We start from the raw sequence: 27,444 nt of genomic DNA, 5'->3' as shown, positions 1-27,444 counted from the left end.
AGCAATGGACCCAGCTGCTGATGTGACCCGTGCAATCTGATGGGCCAGCTACTCAACATTCTCTGACTCTGTCCCCACTCTCCCTTCTCTGAGATTTAATGCAAGATCCATTAATTCTTTGGTCTGTGGGAAACATGCTAGCAACATCCAAGAGTTACCTTCTCCCCAACCTTCACTCACCCCAAGGGAGCCATCTTAAGCTGTCCCCCAATCAACCTCTGTTTTGCATCTCTGTATATGCTCACAGCACTGGAGGTGAAGCAGCACAAGAAGCTACAACTAGGTTCTTGTCACTAGATTATGCAAAGGAGCACAGGACATGGCAACCCCCCCAAGTAAAGGGAGAAAAAGCATTTGTAAAGGTATCATTGCTACATCTTTGTTCTGTCTGAAGAGCAGTGATCAAAAGATATTAGTTCACCCCCTGCCTGTGCAAAGCTTCTTGTCAATTTCTCTTTCTCTAATTTCCTTTGCATCCCTCGTCTTTCCCCCCTCACATATATCCTCAAGTTTAGAGCACAGAAGCTGCTTCCCGCAGGCACACTTGGTAGGCTAGAATCTAAGATCCTTATCAAGGTCCGTTGCATCTTCTTTCTTTGTAATTTAGGCTGCTTCTTCCAAACAATCCTTTAATTGTAAACTTTAGAGAGATTCCAGTTTCATTGCTAATGTTATTCTGTATTCTAGGATCAAAAAACCTTTGATTTGAGAGTTAAGGCACCTACTAAATGCATGTACAAAAAAAGGCAGCAAAAGGATAAGTTCAGGTGTCGATAAACGTGTTGAGCCAGTGTGCAGCAGTTGTGGAAAGGGAAAATTCTATGTTAGGGATGGAACATAAGGAAAGGGATTGAGAATAAAACAGCCAATGTTATAATGCCACTATACCAATATATGGTGCAAGTTTACCTGGAGACTCTGTTCAGTTCTGATTGTTGTATCTGGAAAAGTATATTTGTAGGGTTGGGAAAGGTTCAGAAAAGGCATATTTTTCTCACTCTCTCATAATACTATAATCTGGAGTCATGTAATGAAGCTGAATGTTGGAAGACTCAGGACAGACAAAGCAACGTATTTCTTTACACAAGCCACACTTCGACTATGGACTTCAGTACTGCAGGATATAGTAACAATGGTGGCTTTAAGAGAGGATTAGACAAATTCACGGAGGATAAGTCTATGAGTGACTACTAGCCATGATGGCTGTATACTGTCTATACTATTGGTGGTGGCATGCCTCTGATTAGCATTTGCTATGGAACACAAGTGGGGAGAGTGCTGTGACACTTAGGTCCAGCTTGCAGGCTTTCTCCATAAACATTCAGTTGTCCACATTAAGAACAGAACACTGGTCAGATGGGCCTTTTCGCTGATCATCCAGGGCTCTTCTTATGTTCTCATCCCAACCTCCACATATTGCACGCAATAAGCATGCTCTGCAGTCTCACACATTGTATTTGTTTATCGCTTCGTCTCTGAGCATCCAAGCTGGGTCTTTCAGTCCCAGTTGTCCTCCCATACAGGTTAGGAGAACACCGAAGTTTAGGACACTGTAGGCAATGGCCATTATGGGGATCAGGGCACACTGCCCCCCTGCTATCCCTACCTGCTTTCATTTTGGATTTTTCATTATCTGCTTAGCTTGCTTTACAACAGGACCCAGACAACCTGTGGCTCTCTAGATGGCCATTGCTGAAGGGTGATGGGAGCTGCAGTCCAGCAACATCTGGAGGATCACACATTGGCCACTCCTGGATTAGCAGTGACAAGCTATATATGGGTGGCTATGGGCTATATATAGCCTATATATGGGCTAATAGATGAAGGATGTAGAAAAGGATATAAGACTGGGGGCACTCAAGCATTGATTCAATATACAAGTCAGCAGGAGAAAGGAGGAGGGTGAGTGCTGGATGTATAAGCTAACAGTAAAACGTACATTGGCATTGGCTTTGCAACAGGTTCTCTCTGAAATGAGTTAATTAAATATTTAGAATCCACAAGCAGAGCAGATTCTGATGTTCCAGTTCTACTTTTTGATTAAGAATGCACACCATAATAAGAGTTTTGCAGAAGGCTGGCTGTTAAGAATTAAGTCTTTAGCTTTTAAATCTAAAAAAGGTACATACTTACAAAAAAGGTACATTTCCATAGACCACCAGCATCATCTTTATCTTGTAGATGCTATGAATTTAGTATACCTGGGTGTGCTGTGGTGTGTAAAGGGCTTCTGGGGGAAAAAACAACACAAGCTGCTTTCATTATACAGATGTTCTTGTTGCTGAATGACATCCAAAAATCTGTGCCCACAATTCTGACTACCATGCAAACATTCTGTCACCCTCTGACATGTCCAAGAAACAGATATCGGGATGGTTTATAGCTTTAATTTTAAAACTTAGACTCAGGGGCCTGGTTTAGGGAATAAGCCCCCCCCCCCTTATCCTGTGGCGTCTCTGAGTGTAGCCTTTAACTTTCTGCCATTCATTTCAACAGGAGGAAATAAATAGCTTTTCTTAGGACAGTATTGTGGTGAGAGCAAAATCCACCCCAGGGTGCTCTGCAGTATACATGCCTTCCCTTTATAGAAGTTCTCTTATCCGTCATCACAGGAGGCATGTTGCTAGTTATTATCAAGGGTTCACAAATTTGACTGCCAGGTTGACTGCAGTCTTCCCCCATACCTTGTTTCTGCTGTCACACCACCCAAAGGAGTCTCCAAAATGCAGTGTGACAAAATGCAACATGAAGAGACAAGACTCACCCCTTTCCCAAGCCTGGAGAGCTGCAGTGGTGGCCTCTGTTTTCATGCTGTACTTTGGAGGCAATCTTGAGTTTCTTCAAAATGCAGTAGCCTCAGGAAAGGAGCAGAGTTAGTAGCAAACACAAGTAATGCTAGACAAAATTTGTGGATCCATAGTAGTAGTAATTGCTGTATAGCATTAAAGATAACTGTCTTTTGGGGAAAGTGTGTTCAGTTATCAAAGAGAATTACTATGTTAGCCAAGAAGCAATGCATATTTATGTTGAAAGGATTGGTTTGCTTGTTTGTTTATGTCAGCAGGGATACATTCCAGTTTCTGTAGTGATTGAAATGACTTCACATATTATGGATTTAAGAGAATCCGTAATGTTTGCTCTTACATTCAGAACAAGCGGAGGCAGTTTGTACCAAACAATCAAATGAAGAAACTTCTATTAACTGGAAACTGGACTCTTTTATCAATTGTAAAATTGGTTTGATTGATTAGAATTCAGCTTCTTTCATATATCTTTAATATGCCTTGAGGATTCAGGGTGTGTTAACTTCAGAACGTGTCAAGACAAATGCTAATGTTTGTAAATGTGATTCCCCCAGTCTTTAAATTATTATTATTATTATTATTAAAAATGCTTCAAAATATAGTGAAAGATAGTAGTTTAAGCAGTTTAAAAAGGACAGGATTATTTTGAAACAGGATAAATGCATCTTCTTCTCCCCTTTTTCCATTTTTTCCTACAGAAGCAAGCTATGCAAATAGCACCAAAATTCCTCTTCCTGGTGACGGACCAATTCTCCAGTCAAACAGCTCAGCACCATCCAAGCAAACTGTGCTATCTTGGCAAGCTGCAATTGATGCTGCTAGACAAGCCAAGGCTGCCCAAAGCATGAGCACCACCCCAGCCCAACCTGTAGGATCTCTGTCCCAAAGAAAACGCCAGCAATATGCCAAGAGCAAAAAACAGGGTAATACATCCAACAGTCGGCCAGCCCGGGCCCTTTTCTGTTTATCCCTCAATAACCCAATCCGGAGAGCCTGCATTGGTATAGTAGAATGGAAGTATCCTTTTTTTATCAGTGTTTTTTTTTGTTCTTACCATCTCTACTCTGAATACTCAAAAGTGTGTCAAAGACATTGACCTGGGCTTAGACTACATATTGCACAGAATTCTGTATTATCGCTGTATTCCTACTCCCCCCCCCCTTTTCATTTTAACCAAAATCAGCCTGGGCAAGTTGGAAATTGGAATGGAGAAAATGTCAGTAGAGAAAAGCTGCTTAACCCTTTCCCAACTAAAAATCACTCCCCCTAAGCCTCCTTTATTCATCTGAGGTGATGGTGGCGAAATCTTCCCTGTTAGATTTTCTCCTCTGGGTGAAAAAGCAGCCTGGGTAGGGGATTAAAACTGCTAAGTTATAGCCTGTCCATGTTGATTTGGACTTATGAAATGTGGCAGAGAGGAGTGAATGTTACTTTTATGTAAGCCTTAGATACAAGGTCTTGTGTTCTTAAAATGCAGTTCTAAAAATATCCTTTAATACATAGTGTTTTGGACTTCAGGATTTATTTCACATTTATTAAGCTATTGTTGAGGTGTTTTAGATACACATGCATAGATTCATATATGCTTATTAAAGCAAATTACCTGATGCCACAAGATGAGACTTCATTTTGTCATCACTATTTAGAACTTCGTTCTGATAGGATAAATTTGTGCTTCAAAAATGAATGTACAGAAGAGCCTTTTGGGCAAGATGGGTAGTATGTTACCTTGCTAAAAAAAGTTGCCTTTTTTTATATCGTTAGCATACTAACCCCACAATCCTATACATTTGTAGCCAGAACTAAGTCCTACTGAGTTCAATTGGGGTTGCTCAGAGGTAAATGGGATTGCAGCTTTAATTTCAGTTGAACCAACCCATGCATAAGTATGTGGCTGGTCAAAACTGTTATTTTTATATTCTATAAATGCTACAGATTTTTCACTAGCATGTTCTTACATTTTTCTCCCTAGCTAATAATCTGTATCTATATCTATAAACTGTATATATATTGTGCGAAATAATGTAATTGTGCAGTTTCTTACTAAAAAGAGGGCATTGATGAAAGGTCATGTGCTGAAAAAGATTTAGATGAGACAATATAATGGATGCTTGTGGAGGAGGGGTTGTCACTTCCATCAGTCAAAAGAAGAGCCTGAACATGTCAGTTTTACTTCGGAAACAAGCCTATTGTCCTTAATGCAGAAATTAGTAAGGAATTAGACTGAGTTGTATATAAATATATCCCAACACTTGATGTTCCTTAACAAGATACTTCAGACCATTTGACATATTTATATTACTGGCTATTTTTGCCAATTGTGTGGCCTTAGCTGTTTACATCCCATTCCCAGAAGATGATTCTAATTCAACAAATCAAAACTTGGTAAGTATGTGGGGGTTTTTTTGGATTTCCCTCCTGTGCTTGAAGTTCTTTTTTTAAAAAAAAATGTACATGAAACCTTAATAAAAGTATGGAATGAATTATACATTTGGTTGGGGTGGGTGAGATGAGAACCAACATTCTAAAATGTGTTTTGCTGCTTTGGTTGCCAGTTCCAATAGGCACGCTCTGGTTTCTGATATAATAAGATGGTTTATGATGATTCTTGGGGTGATACAAATGCATTTTGAGGAACACAGTAATTGGATTTATATGTTGCTGATGTTTTATACTGTCTGCCATCTTAGTGCTCAGCCCTCACATGAACTTTTATTTCTCTAGTCATGTAGTTTCAATTATTTCCACATTTAAAAATAAAAATCATGGTAGCATTGAATGGTTTATATTATCAGTAGAGGTGTACCTTTAAATGCATTATTCTGTGATAAGGATTTACTGGGAAGTAATGGACAAAGTTAGCTCCCTAATTAAAAGATTAGACCCTGGAGGGAAGGGTATCATAATGCTGTTGATTTCGGTGAGAGCATCAGTGGGGTTTGACCCATGTAAATGCAGCAGATACCAAGGTTTATATATTAAAACAATGGACTTGTATCCAAAGGTATTCTTCTGCTAGTGGAAAGTCACTTTTGCCCATGGAATCACTGTTTACAAACTAGTAGATTGTAATGATAAAATGGTTCCCCAAACCCAAATAAGTTTCTCTGCTGTGCAAGTTATCTCTCCAGCCTTTTTCACAGGATCATTTTATGATCCTCTAGAGTTCAATATGACAGCCTGTGTCTTCCAGTGAACACCTACATTTCTCATACTGTAACACAATTGCCCCCCTCCCCATACATTGTGACTCTGTGGTCTAGTGCAGGGGTCAGCAAACCTTTGGTATCTTTTGATTGAAACATATAAAACCAAACAGGAAGAATTCAACATTTCTTGATATGCAGTTTTTGCTTGCTCGTATCTTAGCTTCAGATTCTGTATACGAGGAGTGCTTTGAAGTCTGTAATACTAAATAGTGTTGGTTTGTTTCTCTTTTGGGGTTTTTTGCCACTGCACAATGAAGGCACTTGTTTGAAAAACCCCTTAAAACATTGGTTACTTGTTTGTGTGTGTGTGTGTATGTGTGCATATATATATATATATATATATATATATATATATATATACACACACACACACACACACACACACACATATATATATAATGCCTTCGGTATTCTTAATTTACTGAGATTATGATATTAAACAGCTACAGACAACAAAAACTGGAAAAAACAATTCAGGTAACTGTAAAGAACAATCTATGTAGCGGTGTGTCTGAGCAGTCTGTTTTTGCTCCCGGAAATTTAGGACACAAATCTCTGTGACACTGTCAATCCACTAGGAGGTCTCTGCTAATAACCAATATCATAAAGCATTATTTGAAGTGGGTAAAGCATCTGTCTGCATCAGAGGCTGGCAGTTTATTGAATTTTAGCTGGGTTCATCTTGTTTTAACTTTGCACCTTTATGCCGGGTTCAAAACCAATCATTTTGGCTTAGTTCATGGGCAAGTTTAAGTATTTTATTTTTATACGTCTTGCTTTCATTTTTGAAAAATGCCTTTGACGTTTCTTTACACAAAAAAACCTTGTAGATTTTTCACAGAGTTTTACACTGGGTATTGGCAGTAGAGCTCTCATTGGACTGTATGTATTATGCAACTGTGTGTTCAGAGAAATACATTTTACATTTGCACAAATCCTTAATGACTTTGTTGAGCAGTGAGGAAAAGCTTAATTGGCTACAATTTATTTGAATTGATTATTGCATACAAAGCTATTTAGATGGATGAGGAACATTTAAAAACAACAGCTCTGTAATATTTAATTCTACAGTACAGTGGAACCTCGGGTTGTGAACGTGATCCATGAGGGAGGCACCTTCGCAACCCGCAGTACTGTGCGGATCGCGATTCAGCGCTTCTGAGCATACCCAAAACCCGGAAGTAACCTGTTCCAGTACTTCCGGGTTTGGTGCGGTGCGCAACCTGAAAATGCGTAACCTGAAGCGTCTGTAACCCGAGGTACCACTGACCGTAATTGATAGCCCCTGTATCATGAATTGTGTATTTTACAGTAAATTTTACTGACTATAAATCAGGGTGGGCTGGCCACAGGTCGGCTGCCCATGTTGCAGGGTAGACTAGTCCAGACTGTTAGGGCTTTGAATGGGTCCATTCTGCGTATGGCTGCATTGGGTGGCACCCACAGTCTCTGGGTTAATCTGACAGCCTGACTACATATAATTGGCAGGGTTCTGAACTTTAGAAGGGGAAAGGTGACAGCTTGTTTGCTTGTGCACAATTCTCACTACAGCCAACCAAAGACAACCAACCACGCCCTAAGCCACCCCCAACCTCTCTCACCACCAAGGAAACACAACAAATGAATAGTAAGAGAACCCTTACAAGTAACACTGACACAACCCCTCCCCACTAAGTAGAATAAAAGAAGCATAACCACCCCACTCCACTCGCCATTCTTCCCTCCTCCTCTTCCACCCTTTTCTTTTCTCTTTTTCTTCCTAATTGTTTAAACCAATTCATGAACCAAGAACTTATATGTTGACCACTAATAATGAAATATATGCTGTAGATATTTTTCCACATTTATTATGCTGTTTTTGTGATATACAAATGACATGAGAAAACTTGGTATACTTATTTGTATAACATTATTCTTGTTTATAAAACTCAATAAAAAACAAACAAAACAAAGCAGCATATAGGAAGAATATCTGCCAATGCCATCATCTATTGTGCACCTTGAATGCAAACAGTAGAAGTGCCTCTTTTATAATAGATTAAGTTTTAGTTTACACTGGTGGCACTCCCTGCCTACGTTAGGAAATGAAGACATTCTTCTGCGTATTGTGTGAAGGGTAAAAAGGAATTGCTGAGATCTGGAAGATATTTTTATTTTATTGTTGTACAGACTACGTGCATCACTAGCAGCATAACTGATTACACCAACAGTGAGCAGTTCACTTTAGTGAATAATATCAGTATGTCAGCTTCTCTATTAGGTGACTTGTATGGCGGATTATAAAGTTTAATCCATCTTCCATGGAATGCAATCAACACAGTAGGCAAGGTGGGTGAAACTATTAATTGTACAATCAATTTCCGCCCCCAAATGGATTCTCACAGTAAATGTTAGATTAATACAAATTGTGACTGACATCACTTATAAATAAAATTTACCCATCAACTCATCCAAGGCATTTTGAATCAATTTACAGTGGAGAACTTTGTAAACTAAATGATGACCCCCATATTTCAGCTTGCTCAGCACAATACTTTGCCTACAGATTCTTCAGGAAAAGGCATTTGTGTGACTGTGATCTCCTCTTGCAGCTAGTTTTCTGCAATACTTTATGGCTGCAATCTGATACAAACCTATTTGGAAGTAAGTACCATTGAAGTCAATAGGACCTACTTCTGAGTAGACATGTATAGTATGGCATTGTCAGTGTAAAGTTAAGCATGTGGCCTTAAAAAGCATGCGGCAGTGTAAAGTTAAGCATGCGGCCTTAAAAAACCTCATGTGCCTGTTCACTGATGACATAACATCGTCAGTTTCAAAGCACTGAACTTTGGTAGCAGCGGGTAGTTTGGTGGAGGAATAACCTTACAAATAAAGAAAGCTGATTGCTAGGCCAAAAATAAATACTCAGATAAAATGCGATAGCTTCTGCTAAAACATAAGCAGAAAGCATTTTGTCTCTCAGAATAAAATAGGATGTTATGTGATATTTAAAAATGTATAATAAAGCCAGAAAATGTTATCATACTGCTTCAGAAACCCAAATCCGTAAATGGTGTGTGTGTGTGTGTGTGTGTGTGTGTGTGAGAGAGAGAGAGAGAGAGAGAGAGAGAGATATGATGTATTTTCCCCCCCAATCCAAAGAAAGATGGAGTGGAATTGGAGTAGGATAGCAAAGAGGACATGAATTCCAAAATTCAGTTCTTATTGAAAATGGACTCATTAGCCTTTCTTAAAATGTTAGTACTAGTGTACTCCTGATAAAAACTAATAGTTAGTTGCCCTACCACCAATAGGTATATAGAAGCAGACTTCTGTGCTCATATTTCTTGCTACACGAGGAACTACGGTATGTGTGCAGCTACATGCTGCATGTGCACTTCCTTTTTTGATCCAGCAGCTTTTCTTATATATATGAAAAAGCTGGTGATCAGCTGTTTGGGAGGAAAACCTTCCCCTTCCCTGCCAAACAACTGATTTTCTTTTTTTCTTTTTTTAAGAAGAAGAGATCAGTGTGTGCAGCTCCAGCTGCTGTGCACTTACTTCACTGGACTAGAACAAGTAGGATCATAATTGACAAAAATACTTCTGGAGCAATATGCTCCAGACTTTTTCTGTTAATAGCAATTGGTGTAGAGAATTCATTGCCTTGGAGAATTGTTGCAGCTGTTCTCTTTTTCCTGAAGTCCACGGTTTTGTCCTCATTGCTTACGTTTGGGGTGGAATGAGATGTTACGGAGGTCCTTGCAGAAAGCAGAATGAGCTTTGGATTTCATCATGTGTTTTCTTAGGGGACTTTTGATCTTTGGTGGATAATAACAAAGCAGGATGTGGCATAGGTTACAGCAGCATTACAAGTCTTAATATAACTATTGTGATCCCTTCTTCCCAAGAGTCCTGGCTATTTTAGCTTGGTGAATGTACTGATCATATTTGTTAGAAATTCCTAGTCTCTCTCCTACAGACCTACAGTTCCCAGAATTTTTGCAAACCCAGGATAACTATCAAGTGTGCAATATAACACATATGCCCTGCTGAGGGAGGGGCTGGAGGGAGTTGAAAGGCATATTCAACATCTTATTCAACATCTTTATCAGCGACTTGGATGATGGACTCAAGGGCATCCTGATCAAATTTGCAGATGACACCAGACTGGGAGGGGTGGCTAACACCCCAGAGGACAGGATCACACTTCAAAATGACCTTGACAGATTAGAGAACTGGGCCAAAACAAACAAGATGAATTTTAACAGGGAGAAATGTAAAGTATTGCACTTGGGCAAAAAAAATGAGAGGCACAAATACAAGATGGGTGACACCTGGCTTGAGAGCAGTACATGTGAAAAGGATCTAGGAGTCCTGGTTGACCACAAACTTGACATGAGCCAACAGTGTGACGCGGCAGCTAAAAAAGCCAATGCAATTTTGGGCTGCATCAATAGGAGTATAGCATCTAGATCAAGGGAAGTAATAGTGCCACTGTATTCTGCTCTGGTCAGACCTCACCTGGAGTACTGTGTCCAGTTCTGGGCACCACACCACAGTTCAAGAAGGACACTGACAAACTGGAACGTGTCCAGAGGAGGGCAACCAAAATGGTCAAAGGCCTGGAAACGATGCCTTATGAGGAATGGCTAAGGGAGCTGGGCATGTTTAGCCTGGAGAAGAGGAGGTTAAGTGGTGATATGATAGCCATGTTCAAATATATAAAAGGATGTCACATAGAGGAGGGAGAAAGGTTGTTTTCTGCTGCTCCAGAGAAGCGGACACGGAGCAATGGTTCCAAACTACAAGAAAGAAGATTCCACCTAAACATTAGGAAGAACTTCCTGACAGTAAGAGCTGTTCGACAGTGGAATTTGCTGCCAAGGAGTGTGGTGGAGTCTCCTTCTTTGGAGGTCTTTAAGCAGAGGCTTGACAACCACATGTCAGGAGTGCTCTGATGGTGTTTCCTGCTTGGCAGGGGGTTGGACTCGATGGCCCTTGTGGTCTCTTCCAACTCTATGATTCTACGATTCTATGATTCATATTGTTGCCCTTCTTCTGCCTTCACAATCAGAGAGGAGTGCTGATGGAGGATGGGGGGCTGTTCTGGTGGGGCCCCGGGCTATACTCAGGTGGACGGAAAGCTACTATTGGCTTTTTTCCTAGTGATGGTAGCAAGCAGAAAGCCCTGAAACTGCATTTGGGTGAGAGCAGAGGAAAGGTAGGGCACTTGGTACTCTTTCGGAGGGTCCAAGCCTTGCAGATTGCCCACGGGACTTGGACTTGGACCGCTCAGCTGTGCTGTTGCAGTGAAATGGCTGTTGCAATGAAAAAGTAAGCCAGCAGGGCTTGGGGATGCAGCAGTGGATCTGTGTCTGTGCCTCTCCCAAACCTCACGTAGGATTTTTCTGTAAAACATACCAAGTCTGTAGTTGAAAGATGTCCTTAAAATGCAATAACAAAGCAACAAAATACCCCAATAGAAAACTCAAAGGCAAATGTGCTGTCAGGGACTGGTAGGTCTCTGACAAGTGTTTGGCAGAGGCAGGGGGTCCAGGGGCTGAACTAGGAGAGGGGGGCAGTGATTTATGGGGTTTTGTGCCACCTGCAAGGCAGAAGCCAGAGCTGGAGGAAGGCAAAGAGCCTGAGCAGTCAATAGACAGAGGAAGAGGTGGAGGACAAGTTGGAATAGGAGGGGGGAGGCTGTTCAGGCAAAGGGGTGGGCTGGTCGAATCCATGCCGTCCTCTGCCTTGCTGTCTCCAAGAACCAGGAGGGACTTGAAGAGGTAAGGACAGTGATATCTTCTGCGCAGCATGCACTGTTGCATGCACACACTCTGTTAGATGAGGGTACATAAGCCTGGTGGTGGGGGATGCGTGGTCCCACTCTTGCTTTGAACCTGGGAAAGTTAATGTCAGCTATGTGGTTGCTGAAGGGACGCGGGTGGCGCTGTGGGTTAAACCACGGAGCCTAGGACTTGCTGATCAGAAGGTTGGCGGTTCGAATCCCTGCGATGGGGTGAGCTCCCGTTGCTCGGTCCCTGCTCCTGCCAACCTAGCAGTTCGAAAACATGTCAAAGTGCAAGTAGATAAACAGGTACCGCTCCGACGGGAAGGTAAACGGCGTTTCTGTGCGCTGCTCTGGTTTGCCAGAAGCAGTTTAGTCATGCTGGCCACATGACCCGGAAGCTGGATGGCGGCTCCCTCGGCCAATAAAGTGAGATGAGCGCCGCAACCCCAGAGTCGTCCATGACTGGACCTAATGCTCAGGGGTCCCCTTACCTTTTATGTGGTTGCTAGAAGTGTGAGCACATGTGTATTCTCTGCGCCTCAGGAGCTGCTGCACATGCTTCTGTCAATAAAGAATTTAACTACAGTATTGGCCATTTCTCCTCCTTGGCTGGATGTGCACATCTCACAAACAGGAATAATTTAAATTTTAAGGTAGAAGTGTCCATTCTTTAATAACAGAAACCCTGTACTGTGCAAACAAACACAATTTTAAATCCAGTTTGTTTTTAAAGGTGATTCCTCTGAATGGTCTTTTGTGAGAAGAACAATATCTCTTTCTTCCTTTGCTCTTTTTTGCCTTCCTGATGAGCACACCCGCTGGGATAATTGCTAATATTCATTAGGCCTTATCTTGAAAGTCTGTACTGTTTTAATTTGGCCTTGCTGCTAGTAAAGCTTTTTTACTGACTGCGTGCAAGCAATATTCATGACTATCTTGATTAGATTCCCCTGCCACTGAATCAGCCAATTTTTGTTGGATCCTATACAGAAGATGGTTCTGCTTTGTACATGACATTGTATTCTGGAACAAAATGGTAGTGTGAGATTGTGTTCAGAATTGCTCCTTTCTCTGTGGGGACAATGTGAGAATCAGATTTTATCTAAGCAGTACCTTTGGCTCTGCACACTCTGGCTCTGTTTATTGCTTTCATGACATTCTTTTCCTTGGTTGTCTTCTGGCAGGGATTGGCAGGGCTCTGGGGTCTGACCCCGGGGAGGGAACCAGCGATTTACGGGGTTTAGTGCCTTATGGGGTTTAGTGCCTCTCACAAGGCAGGAGCCAGGGAGGAGGAAAGAGGACAGTTCGGAGCAGCCAAAAGCAGAGGTGGGAGCGCAGAACGTGTCAGAAGAAAAACGGAGGAAGAGGCTTTTCAGGTCAGGGACAGGCCGGACAAGTCCCCATGTTCCCCCATCCCACTGTCTCCTAGGACCAAGAAGGGCTTGAAGAGGAAAGAGCAGTCACTGCTTCCGTGTAGGAGAAGTTTCAGATTGTGTCCCCAGCCCTGGTCAGACGAGGGTACATAAGCTGGTGGTGGGGCATGGTTCTACTGGTGCTGCAACTGGACTGTAGGGCGCAGACCTGGAGACAGCTGCCAAGAGGCTAAAAGGATGTGGGTGGATGGATCCAAGGCACCATGGAAGTTGCTGTAAGTAGGTGCTTTTTTTTGTCAGTAAGGCATGAACTATCAGATGTGTGCCTTCCTTGGCTGAGGGTGCTTTGATCATCTTTCCAGATTTTTCTTAGCTGTGCTGTTTCAATGTGTGCCTCTTTTATTTCGTGTATATCCTCCTGGTTCTCGCCCTTGGTTATCTGTAGTCCCTCTAGCCCTATTATTTATTTATTTTCTGTTGTGCTTGGGGCCTGAATTTTGGCTACTCAGCACTGAATATTTCCTCTACAATTTATTTCATCCTTAATTTTTTGCATCAACATGAAAATTGCATATAATTGAAAGGTCTGCTTATAGTTAGGGTGAATTAAGGTGGGAAATTTACAGTTTCCGGAGTTCAGGGGCTTAATTCATGCAGGAACTATTTACAGGATGAGTGGAGCTACAAAGCGAGAAATAGCAGACATCTTGTCTGGAGAGAACAGCAAACAAAAAATGGACTCAGCTTTTAGGAGTGGCTTAACTTCAGCAAATGCAAAGACTACAAGCAAATGCTGGCTAGATTACTATACAGAACTTTCTGGTGGTTTAAAGCAACACATGCATTACCTATGAATTCAAGAGGATCCAACAGGAGCCACAGCATGGCTAGCGGGTGAGGAGGAGAGAGAACACCCCCAGCACTTTCAGGGGTGCTGTGCCGAGCAGGTCTTGGCTAGCAAGCAAGGTGGAGAATTTAAAAGCTCTTTTTGTGCTAGGTAACCCAAGCAGACCTGCAGAATAATCTTTTGAACTTTTTGCCTTGCTTGGATGGCAAGGCTTGTTCAGCACAACAGCTCTGGAAGGCTAGGGATGATTGTGCAAGATCTTGTGGGAACTTGGATTGGCCTGCAAGATCTCATGAGAGCACCCAGAACCTTCCAGAGGTGGTGTGTTGAGTGTGATAGAGAGCTTAAAAGCTCTTTTCGTGACGGGTAAACCCAAACTATATTAGCCTGCAAAAAGCCACCCACTGCATTTCTGTCAGAACAGAGATACAAGCTGAGAATTTAATGTTGCTAGCTCTGTGATATATTGAAGTGTACGACCTCTTTTATCTTCTCTTACTACTTGAGATCCTGCAAAGATATTGGTCTAGTTCTCAGTGGTGCAGTAAATCTGTGCCCAGACAGTTCCATATCAGACTGCAGAAGGAGACTCACATGACTGCATTTTCCTCCGTACAAAACTGTCCATCTGCATAGAAAACTAGCATGCTAGGGGGAAGACAAGCCTTCTTGTTTCTTTTATGGCAGGCACAGTAGCCTGGCTTATGTTAGCTCTGGTAGAGCATGTCTTTTCTCATATAAAGCATGTAGCAGTGGTTTGATAAGATCTGCCTGGTCATTTTTTAAAAGTAGTGTTTAAAATTCTTATAATTGTATTTATTTGTTTTGAAAACTTACAAATCACTTATGACACCCAAGATGATTTGCAGAATACACACACGCAGTGTGTTTGCATGTGCATGTGCTCACAGATATACACACGCACGCACACACAAACCAAATTAAGAACTGTTATTTTAAAAACAGAAATAAATGTCAGGGACAATAGGTATTTACAAGCAATTTTTATTGACTATGCAAGGTTTTCTGAAAAGCAGGGGTGGTGATAGGGCTGCAATTGGTGTGCCTATATTTCATTTTCAGATACTACAAATAAAGGGAGATGGTAAACTCAGTAGTCTGGACACTTATATAATGGTTTCCTTTTTAATTTTAACTGTATGTGACGTTACTCACATAGTTTGCTCTTGAGTGCAAGCTTTTTCCTTTTCATTGTAGACCCTGATTGGGATTCTGTCAAGGTGATAGGGGAATTTTAACCCTCTCATCCCTGTTGTTGACCTGATCTGTTTCAGCCCACTCCCCTGACTTGCAATTTTCATTGTTGGTGGAAAGCTGCCATTGGAATGAATGGGAATCCCCCCCCCCATCCCCGTGCAAACTTAAGTCTAGTCTTGCAGTGATCTGGCGAGATTGTACTGAAGCGGGGAGCAAAGTTGTTGTTGCTGGCATCCCTCTGTCATGGGAAACAATGGAGTAGTGGGCCTTTCAGGGTGAAGTCAAATCATTGAAGTGTTACAGCGCCTGCTGTGGCTGTAGAGACTGATATGGGAGAGATATGCTTTGTTGCAGCAGGGGCAGATGGAGGGGTCTGTTTGTGCTGCTGCAGATGCACTATGCCATATCTATCCTTACAATATATCTGATGCCAGGATCCTGATCTGAATCAGACCTTCCACACTGGCAATATGTAAAAGAAAAAGCTTGCTCTTCAGGGCAAACTATGTGAATAACATGCTGTTTAGCCTTAGGGCTATAGGGATGATTCCTTACATACAAGCAAAAAAGAATAAAAACCATTTAAATGTCTGTTCTCTCTGCCACTGGTTCACTTTATCTATAACTTGGGGACATCTCTTAAGCTTCTCAGGAGCAATTTGAATAAATTACTCGAGGTTTCCTAGAGGGTCTCTCCCCACCCCAAAAAACAGTTTAGCCCTGCAGGTGAAAGCTAGTGTTACATAGTCTGGCTGATTTTGCTAGAAGTAATAAAGTGAGATGAGCGCCGCAACCCCAGAGTCATCCGTGACTGGACCTAACAGTCAGGGGTCTCTTTACCTTTACTTTATATTAAAAAATAACTTTCAATTATTCATCTTTTTATGGGTAGAAAAATGGGGGTGGGGTGAATCAAAGCAATCCTAAGGTTGTTATTCATTGCTAGTGCCTCTTTTCATGTAATCATTTGCAGCTGACCCACAAAGTATATTGGCTGTAGTTGAGAAGTTAGCATGATTTGACATGAGTAAAGTACAGCATAGGTTTGTGAATCTTCACATTCTTTCAGTTGTCTATTATAACAGAAATGTAGCAAGCCACACAGGTATTTTATTTAATTTAAATGTGCAAAATCTGTCCTTCAGGAACCATACTTACTTGCTGGGCAACAATCAAAGTAATAACAATTGTAACTAAAACAGTGGCACACACTGAAAAAGATAAGCAGCAGTAAATGGAATTTATACAGGTAACTCGCAACTTAGGCACATTTAACTTGTGCACATTCGGCTTTACGCTCTGGGCAATTTTTTTTAATGGGGACAGGTTTAAAAAAAAACTAAAAAACTTTGGCAATCCCATCTACCATTGAACCCCATGTGTTTTAACTATAAACTATTTTGACTTTAGGCAATATCCCTGGAATTTAACTTGTACACAGATTTAAGAGCCCTGGGTCTTTTCAGTACTTGGGTCAGAAAGTTTGATGACCTCATCATGCTGGCCAGCCATTTAGCAGTATAAATTGGCTCAATGTAGAGTTGGTATGGCACAAAAGTGGAGCAGGAAAAAGAAACGAGAAGCTTAGAATGGAGCAACATTGCCATCCCCGTTCTCAGCTTCCATAACAATACTGCTGACTCAAAGCAGTCATAGGCTGGCACGCTTTTAACAGCCCCATGCATAACTCTATGCCCCCCCACCTTTCCATTGAGTTCAGTGAGATCTATTTACTCCACCTCTGAGGTTGGTATTACATTCCATCACTGTGGGGTTTGGGTCTGAAGAAGTGTAGGATTTGGTATATGCCTGCTTCTTTCTGGTCACATTTTGCTCCTTCTGCTGACAGAGTTGTGCCAACAGTATTTTTGTGTTGGCATGCCCACAATGTTGTAGGGGCAGATTCCCACAGGCAAAGGCATATCCCAAGATAACACTAGCACAGCCAAGCTTCCAGTATTGCCCGAGTTGCCTCACCTCCAGGCAGTGAATCTGGAGTACAGGATTTAATCTTTACAGTTAGTAACTGAATTTGGGTGGAGGGAAAAGGGAGCTTCCAACAAAGACCTTGTTTTAAACAAAAGAATGGACCGTTGCTTCTAACCCCAGTGTAACTGTACAGTGTGCTTGGATGAAAATGCCTGTAAGTTGTAAGACTACACAAAAGCAGTAGATAACAACACTTGCCAATTGTACCTAAAGTGCACTTAATTATGCTCTTAAATACAGTGGTACCTCGGGTTACATATGCTTCAGGTTACATACGCTTCAGGTTACAGACTCCGCTAACCCAGAAATAGTACCTAGGGTTAAGAACTTTGCTTCAGGATGAGAACAGAAATCGTGCTCCGGTGGCGCGGTGACAGCGGGAGCAGGAGGCCCCATTAGCTAAAGTGGTGCTTCAGGTTAAGAACAGTTTCAGGTTAAGAACGGACCTCCGGAATAAATTAAGTACTTAACCCAAGGTACCACTGTAGATAGCGGCCTTGCCCCACTTTGAGAGCTTTTTAGTTATGTGCCATAGGACCACCTACAAAGATAACAGCACCATTTAATTTCCTCCTTTGCTCAAAAAGGGAATGGGATTTGTGTATTCAAATATGCAACCGAGAGCGTAGGTAATTCCAGCACATTGAATAAACATTTTAGCTGTTATTTCTGAAGAGGGATCTGTAAGAAATAGCTATCTTTGTTGACATTTAAAGTTTTAAGGTTCCACAGGACTGCCTAGAATTATGGGGGAAAGATCGGGCTTCTCATAAATCACAGAAAGGACAAACATGGGATGCTCTTTATCTGAAATGTAAACAGCACAAGGTTATAAAAGCAATATAACCTGACCAATGTAGCTATCAGTGAAAGTAAATGAAGGATAGCCTCATGCTAGCACCAGCCTTACAAGCTTTAGTTCTCAATAAACAAGACTCTGCAACTACTGAATAAATAAAGCATAAGCCAAATGTTTCAGAAAAACCACACTTGCAGTTACTTCCCCACTGCGTTGCTCTACTAAGCTTCTTGGAAACCCCAGTCAGTAGTGCGTGTAACTTCTTGTTTGATGAAAGGGTGCTTGCTAAAAGCATGCATATCACACCTGTACTCGGTGATCAGCACTGGCCTTTTAGTTGGTTTCCAGGTGCACCTAAGAGGGTTGAATAAGATTAGACCCATGTTTCCGGCAAAGACTGCCTTATACTGTGTAATACTGAAATGTATACCTTTCAGACGCCTGCTCCTTGGGAGAAAGGCTATGGCAAACCTAGACAGTGTCTTAAAAAGCAGAGACATCACCTTGCCAACAAAGGTCTGTATAGTTAAACCCATGGTTTTCCCAGTAGTGATGTATGGAAGTGAGAGCTGGACCATAAAGAAGGCTGATCACCGAAGAATTGATGCTTTTGAATTATGGTGCTGGAGGAGACTCTTGAGAGTCCCATGGACTGCAAGAAGATCAAACATATCCATTCTTAAGGAAATCAGCCCTGAGTGCTCACTGGAAGGACAGATCGTTAAGCTGAGGCTCCAATACTTTGGCCACCTCATGAGAAGAGAAGACTCCCTGGAAAAGACCCTGATGTTGGGAAAGATTGAGGGCACAAGAAGAAGGGGACGACAGAGGACAAGATGGTTGGACAGTGTTCTCGAAGCTACAAACATGAGTCTGACCAAACTGCGGGAGGCAGTGGAAGACAGGAGTGCCTGGCGTGCTCTGGTCCATGGGGTCACGAAGAGTCAGACACGACTAAACAACAACATACCTTTCAGACTGAGTCAATATCTTCATTGAGCTATCCACTATGAACCCAAGGTCTTGTTCCTAGTCCATCACTGCCAACTCAGACTCCCATTAGTCCACAATGTCCACACTGACTGACAGTGGCTCAGATGGGGAACATTCAAGGCCTTACCTGGAGGTGCTGGGGCTTGAACCTGGGACTTTTCACATGCAAAGCAGATGAGCTACACTCCTTCCGTTCGGTTTCAGTTTTAATCATGCAAGGAGGAATCCCAGAATAGGGCTATTGCCACCCGCTCATTGCTACAGACAAAACTGCTGATAACTGCATCCAAGTTCTAATCATAGGGATGTAAAATGGATTGGACTGATATGCTGTCTGATGAGACAAGACAATGGTGTTCTCTTTCAGTTCCTCTCATTTGTAAATGGTCCTTGCAGCTGTTGGCTGAAATACATTGGGTGCATTTGGGGTTGCACTAACTTGGTTAGCTCTGTCTGGGCAGCCAAATGGCTTGTGATTAGAACAGAACCAACTCTTTTATGGACTGGTAGCAGAGATCTCTCCAGTTGCCTGCCTCCCATGGTCATGGGGTGTCAGAACAACCCTGCATTGCTGGCAGCTGCCAGGCCCAGGCACTTTGGCAAAACTTCAGAAAACTTGAGGTAGCGTCTCTGCGGCACCAGCAGTAAGTAGTGACTGGTGGACTTGTAGTGGTGATGGTCGTTGTCTCAGGCAGCAAAATGACTTGGGCCGTCCTGCATTAGAAAGTTTGTTTTCCACACTTCGGTTTCCTTTAACTCCTAGCACAAGGAAGGTCATAATATTAGTTCCATCTGTGTTACATAAAAAGCAAACGGCTGGCTCTGTTTATGTTTCTTTAATGTGGTTTATTCAGTTGATAACTGTCCTTTTATGGTGGAAACCATAAAAAACAGTGTGACAGAAGGATAGGCTGCCCTTCGCCAGTGGTGGAAGTGCCTCAGGCAAGATGGACTGTTTTTTTCGGAGTGGCCAAGTAGTAAAAATGCCTTTTCACAGAACTGAATAGCATGTTCCCTAAAGCAGTATTATGCTTATCAGACACACTGTGGTCTCATCGTGCACTCTACCATATTTATGAGGACACTTTAAAAATACAGATCTGCAGCTGATTTCAATTATGGCGCTTAATGTTAGTTATCATAACTGTTTAACTGAAGTGTATAGTGACACTGCCCAGAAAAGAATTAAAGATTCTAAAGTTAGGTTATTTTGATACTGGGAAAATGACACTATTTCAGTGTTCTGTTCAAAGAACAGCGTACAATACAGAATGACATGGTTAAATCCCACAACAGGAATTCATCCATTCCAAACTTTTCCTCAGATTGGGAATAACTGTTTGGCTTATGGAAGCTGCTTACCTCAGGCTGCTTTGTAGAAACAGCTGGAAAGAAGTGTTTGCTTTGTAGAGGTACTGAATGCATGCCCTACCTTTCCAACAACACATGCTCTAATGATGCTGGAATATACCATTTTTTGTTACTATTCTTTCTTTTCCATTAAGTATTACCATTTCTTAGTCCTATATTACGCCTTTCAAGAATTGCATAGTACATTTCAAAATTTTATATCACAGGCATTTTAGAATATAGAGGCAGTGTAAAGCAGGGGTCAGCAAACTTTTTCAGCAGGGGGCCGGTCCACTGTCCCTCAGACTTTGTGGGGGGCCGGACTATATTTTTTTGGGGGGGGGAATGAATGAATTCCTATACCCCAGAAATAACCCAGAGATGCATTTTAAATAAAAGCACACATTCTACTCATGTAAAAACACTAGGCAGGCCCCACAAATAACACAGAGATGCATTTTAAATAAAAGGACACATTCTACTCATGTGAAAACATGCTGATTCCCGGACCGTCCGCAGGCCAGATTTAGAAGGCGATTGGGCCGGATCCGGCCCCCAGACCTTAGTTTGCGTACTCATGGTGTAGAGTATCTTCATGAAGCCAATTCAGAGTGATAGCAATCACCTGAGCTGTCTTCATGATCATGTTTGACTTTCTATGTGGCACAATGACAACATTTTCACAGTGTGATCCAAAATTAGCTGGGATCACAGTGACCTAGGAAAAAAAGAAACCAACATGTAAAAGTGTCATTAATGCAGCAGCTAAGAGTGTCTGTGAATACTAGTGAACAGTTGTGAAAAAGGCAACTATCAGGCAGCTCTGAGGCAACATTTCATCTTCTCTGAAACTCTGCAGCTGAAAATGTTTGCAAGAGAATATTCTCCAGCCCTTGGAGACCCTTTAGCAGGAAATAGTCACTGAATAACCACTTAAAATATTTTTCCTAACCTTTATGCAACTGCCAAAGAACACAAATATGAATGTGATAGCCTCTGGGCAGATTAGTCAGCAATAAGTTAAGGCAATGATGAGTGTTTGGTCTGAGAGGATATGTAGGAGGACACGACTGATAAAAGAGAAATATTAAAGCTGTCTTCAAGTCCTTTACTGAGCTTCTGCTTTAATGTGAAGCATTAAATGTGAAGCAAGTGGCAGTTCTTGTAGGTCTCCCTTTAACAATGTAGCAACTGATCTGATAAAATATAGGCAAGTATTTCTTTTGGAATGGAATGGAATTGAAATGGTCCCTGTGTTCGGGAAAAAAATAATAGAGTTGGAAGGGAGCCTTGCAGGTCACCCAATCCAAACCCCAACTTAATACAGGAAGTCAAGGGCTACAAAATGGCTCTGCAGCATCTACTTGAATATGTTCAGCTAGGGACAGTCCCTCCCCTCTATAACTGGTTCCATTGCCAAACTTTTTTCACCATTAAATAAAAAATTATTATTATTATTGGGAACCAGGCAGAGAGCCTTCTTGGTAGTGGCACCCACCCTGTGGAATGCCCTCCCTTAAGAGATAAAGAACTACCTGATGTTTAGAAGACATCTGAAGGCAGCCCTGTTTAGGGAAGTTTTTAATGACTGATGTTTTAATGTATTTTTAATCTCCGTTGGAAGCCGCCCAGAGTGGCTGGGGAAACCCAGCCAGATGGGCATGGTACAAATAAATAATAATAATAATAATAATAATTATTATTATTATTATTATTATTATTATTGAGCTTCCCCTGAAATCTACCCTCCTGCAACTTACGTCCTTTAGATCTAGCTAGTCTTGCCTTCTGGGGCAGCAGAGAACAAATCTTTTTGACTTCTTCTATGGGACAGCCCTTCTCAGTCTTCCCTTTTCCAGGCTAAATATGCCCCAGGCCCTTCCAACTTTTCTCATAACATGTTTCCCATACTATTGTCCATCTTGGTTGTGTTCCCCTGAGCCTGTTCCCATTTGTGGTGCCTAGAACTGGATACAGTATTCCAGATGATGTCTGGCCAGTGCAGAATCATTTGCTTGTGATTACTGATTGTGATTTGGAAATGCTGGCTCACTTTGCTTTGGAGTGGCCTTCCTCAACCTGATTGCTCTCCAGACGTTTTAGACCACAACTCCCATCAGCCCCAGGCAGCCAGCAAGTGATGCTGACTAATAGCTTCAGGTCACTGTGAAGGATACAGGCCGCTGTATTCAGTGTGACATTGCCTGATGCAGCCCCACAACTGTAGAATATAAAACGTCTTGGCACTAGTTGCTCCTGTCTCATTGATCCTAGGGTATGATAGGAAGGGAGATGATGCAGCAGTTTTGCAGAAGCTAAGGAGGTTTGGGCTTGGCAAAAATCAGGATGGGAGTCTGTATTCCACTTTAAGGTCTCTGGAGTAAAGGTGGGATATATGAAATGAATAATTGGTGGCATCTAGCACATAAAATATAATTGTCTGATCCTTTGAGGTCCCTGAAAAACAGTAGGTGGTGGGCCACAGGCTCTCCATTGTCATTCTGCCCTGTGTAAGAATGTGTGTGTGGTGGAGAAGAGAGCCTTTTTCATGGAATGGACAAGTTAAAGGAGAAAATACCTGAAGGGAAGCTGAGGAATATCTTCAGAGGTTTTAAAGAAGAGTTGAAAAAACTATCTTAGTAATAAGTTAGAGTAAGTACTGCTTGAATGTGGCTAGATGACTTTTCAATATTTTCCCCCTGGTTTACATGGTATTTAATTTGCTGGTGAGATCTGAGTGTCCTTCCTGTTGTAGAACCCAGGCATTGTGCCATATTTTCCCTCTGTCATCTTCAAAAACCAAGACAGAAGTTGGTTGTCTGGGAAGGAAGAAGCGTGTTGAGGATTCATATCTGCCTTAAGGAGGAATTTCCTCTTCACTGAACAAGCAGTCCTGCATGGGCTACATACAGATCCAGATGGGTTCTGCAACCAGGAGGTTACAGAGGCAGAGTGTGCTGTTATACATGACTCCTTTTGAAAAATATACATTAAAAAAAGAAAAGTATAGAAACAAGGGATTTTTATTCCCTTCCATTATCTTTTTTGCTTGCTTTTTGTGGAAACAGCTCATAGCAATGCTTAGAGCTTTGAAGGTGGTTTTAGGATGAGTGTGATAATAAACCATTTGCTTGTATCTTCTGCTCAGGGCAGAGCAATAATTTGGTTGTGTTCAGTTTTAAGTTTATGATGGAAATTATCTTTTATCCAAATGGAAAACTGAGAATTGCATGGATGTTCCTTGACTTCGCTGAGTGGTGCAGAATAAGTAAAAAGCTTAAATCGTTTTGAAAGGTGTTCTCATTTGAAGGGGTCGAGGCTCTCTCTACGTGGAAGCGCAAGACAAATGAAGCTACTTCTGCCTAAAGAGGCTTTCAGCAATTTAACAACCTGAACCTGCCAGCTGAGCAGTGAATTTAAAATGGGCAATGCTTGGCATGTGGAAATTGGTTTTTTCAGCTCAATCAGCTCAGGCATGAGAGAGAATTCTATAAAGTGTGTGAAGAAGAAATGTAGTGTCATGTAAATAGATATGGTATTTGAATTGAAAATCGTTTCTGAGATGAAATAGAGAGACCAACTTAGGGAATAAAAATAAAACTATTATTTTTCCATTTGTGCTTTTATATGTAAAGCCTACCCAGTTCCTTAACAGGTCATCAGTAGTCATTTTTCATTCTTGCACCATACAAATTGAAACAGGCCAAATTACAAAGTTCATTGTAATATAGGACTGAATGCTTTTCTTCAAAGCTGGCTTAGAAAATATTCGGGTTGTAAATGAAATCTGACACTTCTGCCTTACAAGTTGCCAGCTTAAAACTGTCAAAGTAAATATAAATGTTGTCCTGTTTATTTTTCTGGGCCGAATCTGGGATGGAGGTGGTCCTGATAGGGGAACGACTTATGTGTGAGGTTGCCACCTAGTCACCCCAGTAGGTCACATCTTGTGTCTTGGACACCATCTCAGAAGAGAGCAGGGCACTAATTCTACACTAAAAACACCCCCACCTGCCTCCCATAAAGCATGCAAAGGTACAGGAGGTTACTTGGAGCAAGTATGTTAACTATTCAATGGATAAACAACTGAGAGTATCCTGGTCACTGCTGCTGGTTATGGGGTGGACCTCCCCTTCTCCAGCTTAGTGTCTTCCATATATTCTTAGACTCCAGTTTCCATTAGCTCCAAGCTGCATGGCCAATAGTGAGGGGTGATGGGAGCTGCAGTCTAAAATATTTGTCAGGCACCAGGTAATGGAAACTGCCCTGCCTAGATTTATTTGAAAAGGTGAACTAATCTTCTTGCATTGCAGGGAGCTGGACTGGATGACCTTCAGAGTCCCTTCCAACTCTAAAATTCTATGATTCTATGTTAAGTAAAAGTCATGAAGACATAGGGTGTGGCCATTTTCTTTTATTTTATGTATTATATTTGTATAGCTCTCTGCTTAAAAGAAACACCATATAGCAGTTAACAAGCAATAATACCACCATTAATGAAACAAGAGTTTAAAATTCCAAGGAAACCCGTACAAGTCCATCATAACTCATCAAATGTTTACCTTTTAGTTTAACAGATACAACAAGTGGTTGACGCTATTTCTTTCTCTTAAGTGTAACAAGATCAAAGGAGTATATGAAACACTGCCACTATGTAGCCTTTAGTCATGTCATAGGAATAAGAGGTGGGTTTTTTAAATCTACAGTGGTACCTCGAGTTACATATGCTTCAGGTTACAGACGCTTCAGGTTACAGACTCCGCTAACCTAGAAATAGTATCTTGGGTTAAGAACTTTGTTTCAGGATGAGAACAGAAATCGCGTGGCAGCAGCGGGAGGCCCCATTAGCTAAAGTGGTACCTCAGGTTAAGAACAGTTTCAGGTTAAGAATGAACCTCCAGAATGAATTAAGTTCTTAACCCGAGGTACCACTGTATAGGTTGGCAGAGCAGGAAAACTGATGATGGAACAGATAGGTGGCATATGAGTTTTGGTAATGTTAATTTTCACTGCTGCTGTAAATGGAATACCTGCTTCATATAAACAAATAATATTTCTTTGGAATGTGATAGGCACCTCATTAATTAGCAAGCAACACCCATAGCAGAACATGTACATTTTTGCTAATGTGTGTTCCCGATGATGAATATGCAACTGAAGATAAATGAAATAACGTTTTATTTATAAATGAGGTCACACTATATTTATGTGTATTTGCAAAATGAGGTTATGCCAGAAAGAAGTCAGCTGAGTCCCCGTGCTTTAGCCCAATGCAGACCAAGCAGCAGGAAGAGTTAGGTAAGGGTTCACAGGCTTTCGCTGCCTCCAGCTTTATGCCAAGGCTGTCATGCCAAAGCAAACATTTACTTTATTTTGACAGCTTGAAAAGGTCGTAGCGTTCTTCTTTATTTATATGAAAAAATGAAAGTTTGGGTATTGTGAGGAAAATAATAACAAAACACTTGTCGGCTGACCTTAAAATGCTGAACCCTTCATTACAGTGAACAGGGAAACCCAATACTTTGTAGTTACCATTTCTTGTAGTACAAAAAGCTATTCTATGGGGCCTTTTCTTCACAGACTCTTTTGCGAAAATAAATTCTTGGCCATATATAGCTAACTGGGAATGGTTTGAACAAGATATTTTAGCTGCCCTCACTTTAAATGTTTACCCGTCCCACAGGAATATTGTGAAATTGTGGGCCAGTTCACATGCATGTGTTCATGACCTTAATGATCAATTCCTTGGTGCTTGGTGACTTGACAGCCGAATGTGGTAATCGATTCATTGCAAAGCATTGTTTCTGAGGTGACATCGAATGATATCAAAGTTCTTCTCAGAGACTCATTCACAAATGCTTGCAAATGATCAAAACAGTGTTATAAACTCAGATATATAAGCTAATCACCAAATGGCTCTTTTAACCTAGGTTACAATCGCCACAGTGGAATGTCTACGTGTCTTTTGTGGTGATATAATAATAATATCTATACCGCTTTATATTTTAAAGAAAAAATCTCAAGGCAGTTTACAACTCATTAAAACATCAAATAAAACAATCTCGATTAAAACAAATTCAAGCTTCAAGGAAAATATTTCAGATCCTTCTCTAAGGGACATTTTGTTTCCCCCATATTTATTTATTTACCTAATTTATATAGCTGCCCCATAGCAGAAGTACTCTAGGAAGCTAGCATGGTGTAGTGGTTATAGAGTGTTAGACTAGGACCTGGGAGATCAGGGTTCAGAATGCATGTGTGAAGCAACCTTTAGCAGTGTTCATAAACTGTTATTGGACATGAGCTCAAGATAACTAGTTCTATTTGTATAGCTCTGATCACACCTGAGCTGTTCCGTTCCTTTTTATTAGAGTATTATACAGTATTTAAAGAGCAGCTGCATTTTAAAATTATTCAAAGCAAAGCCAGTTTCCAAGGCAGCCCTATGGCATGCAAGAGAGGAACAGAGGTTTATAATCCCTGTGAGTGTGGTCTAGGAAGGCAGGAAGGATAGAGAGGTGACAGAAGTTTATAGTAGGGACACTGTATAATAGTACATCCCTCTTTTTCCCTGTCCCTTCTCAGTTTCTTCCACGTGGGATTTACCACACACTGTGTCCCACTGCTCCCGTACAGTGATGTGAAATAATCAATAAGGATTTTAGCAGACATCTTTTCCCAACTGTTTTGTGCTCAATAAGCGTTGTGCAGTCACCTATTCTTGTCTGCTTATCAGGAAAATTAAGACAAATAAGCCTGCTTTCAGAATACTCTCAGGTGGTGCTTTCTGGGCATAGGTAGTCACTTTGCATTTCCCCTCCCAATTCTAGTTCTTAAAGGAAGACCAGCTCTTCTGCTTCTTCCTTCGGGGTTGAAGTTCAACTTAGCCATTTTTCCAAGTTGAGGACCAATTGTAAGCATGACTTTCTAGCTATGTTTTCGGGTGTAGAGGGCAGCTGTGAAAGGAATATAGGATTTGCTTGTCATTGCTGAAGTATACCTCAAAATCATTAAACAAGAGGGATGCTAATTCACGAAACAGTATCTTATTTGACTTTAGCAGAGTCTTTCAGAGTTGAGGGAGAA

The 27,444-nt window shown here is 41.4% G+C and overlaps 1 protein-coding gene across 35 annotated transcripts in view; it reads left to right on the top strand.

Moving 5' to 3' along the window:
* Positions 1-27,444, top strand: part of CACNA1D (calcium voltage-gated channel subunit alpha1 D) — a 195,465-nt gene that overhangs the window by 1,998 nt on the left and 166,023 nt on the right. For all 35 annotated transcript variants that reach the window (XM_083602889.1, XM_083602883.1, XM_083602887.1 and 32 more), the window contains exons 2-3: positions 3,503-3,821; positions 5,084-5,189. In XM_083602889.1, coding sequence (XP_083459015.1) covers positions 3,503-3,821; positions 5,084-5,189 — 425 coding nt within the window. The remainder of the gene's footprint in view (positions 1-3,502; positions 3,822-5,083; positions 5,190-27,444) is intronic.

The sequence above is a fragment of the Podarcis filfolensis genome (assembly GCF_964270895.1).
Source record: "Podarcis filfolensis genome assembly, chromosome: 2".
Taxonomy (NCBI): domain Eukaryota; kingdom Metazoa; phylum Chordata; class Lepidosauria; order Squamata; family Lacertidae; genus Podarcis; species Podarcis filfolensis.
Note: the sequence above shows the minus strand (reverse complement) of the source record. Positions and strands in the feature narration are given on the sequence as shown.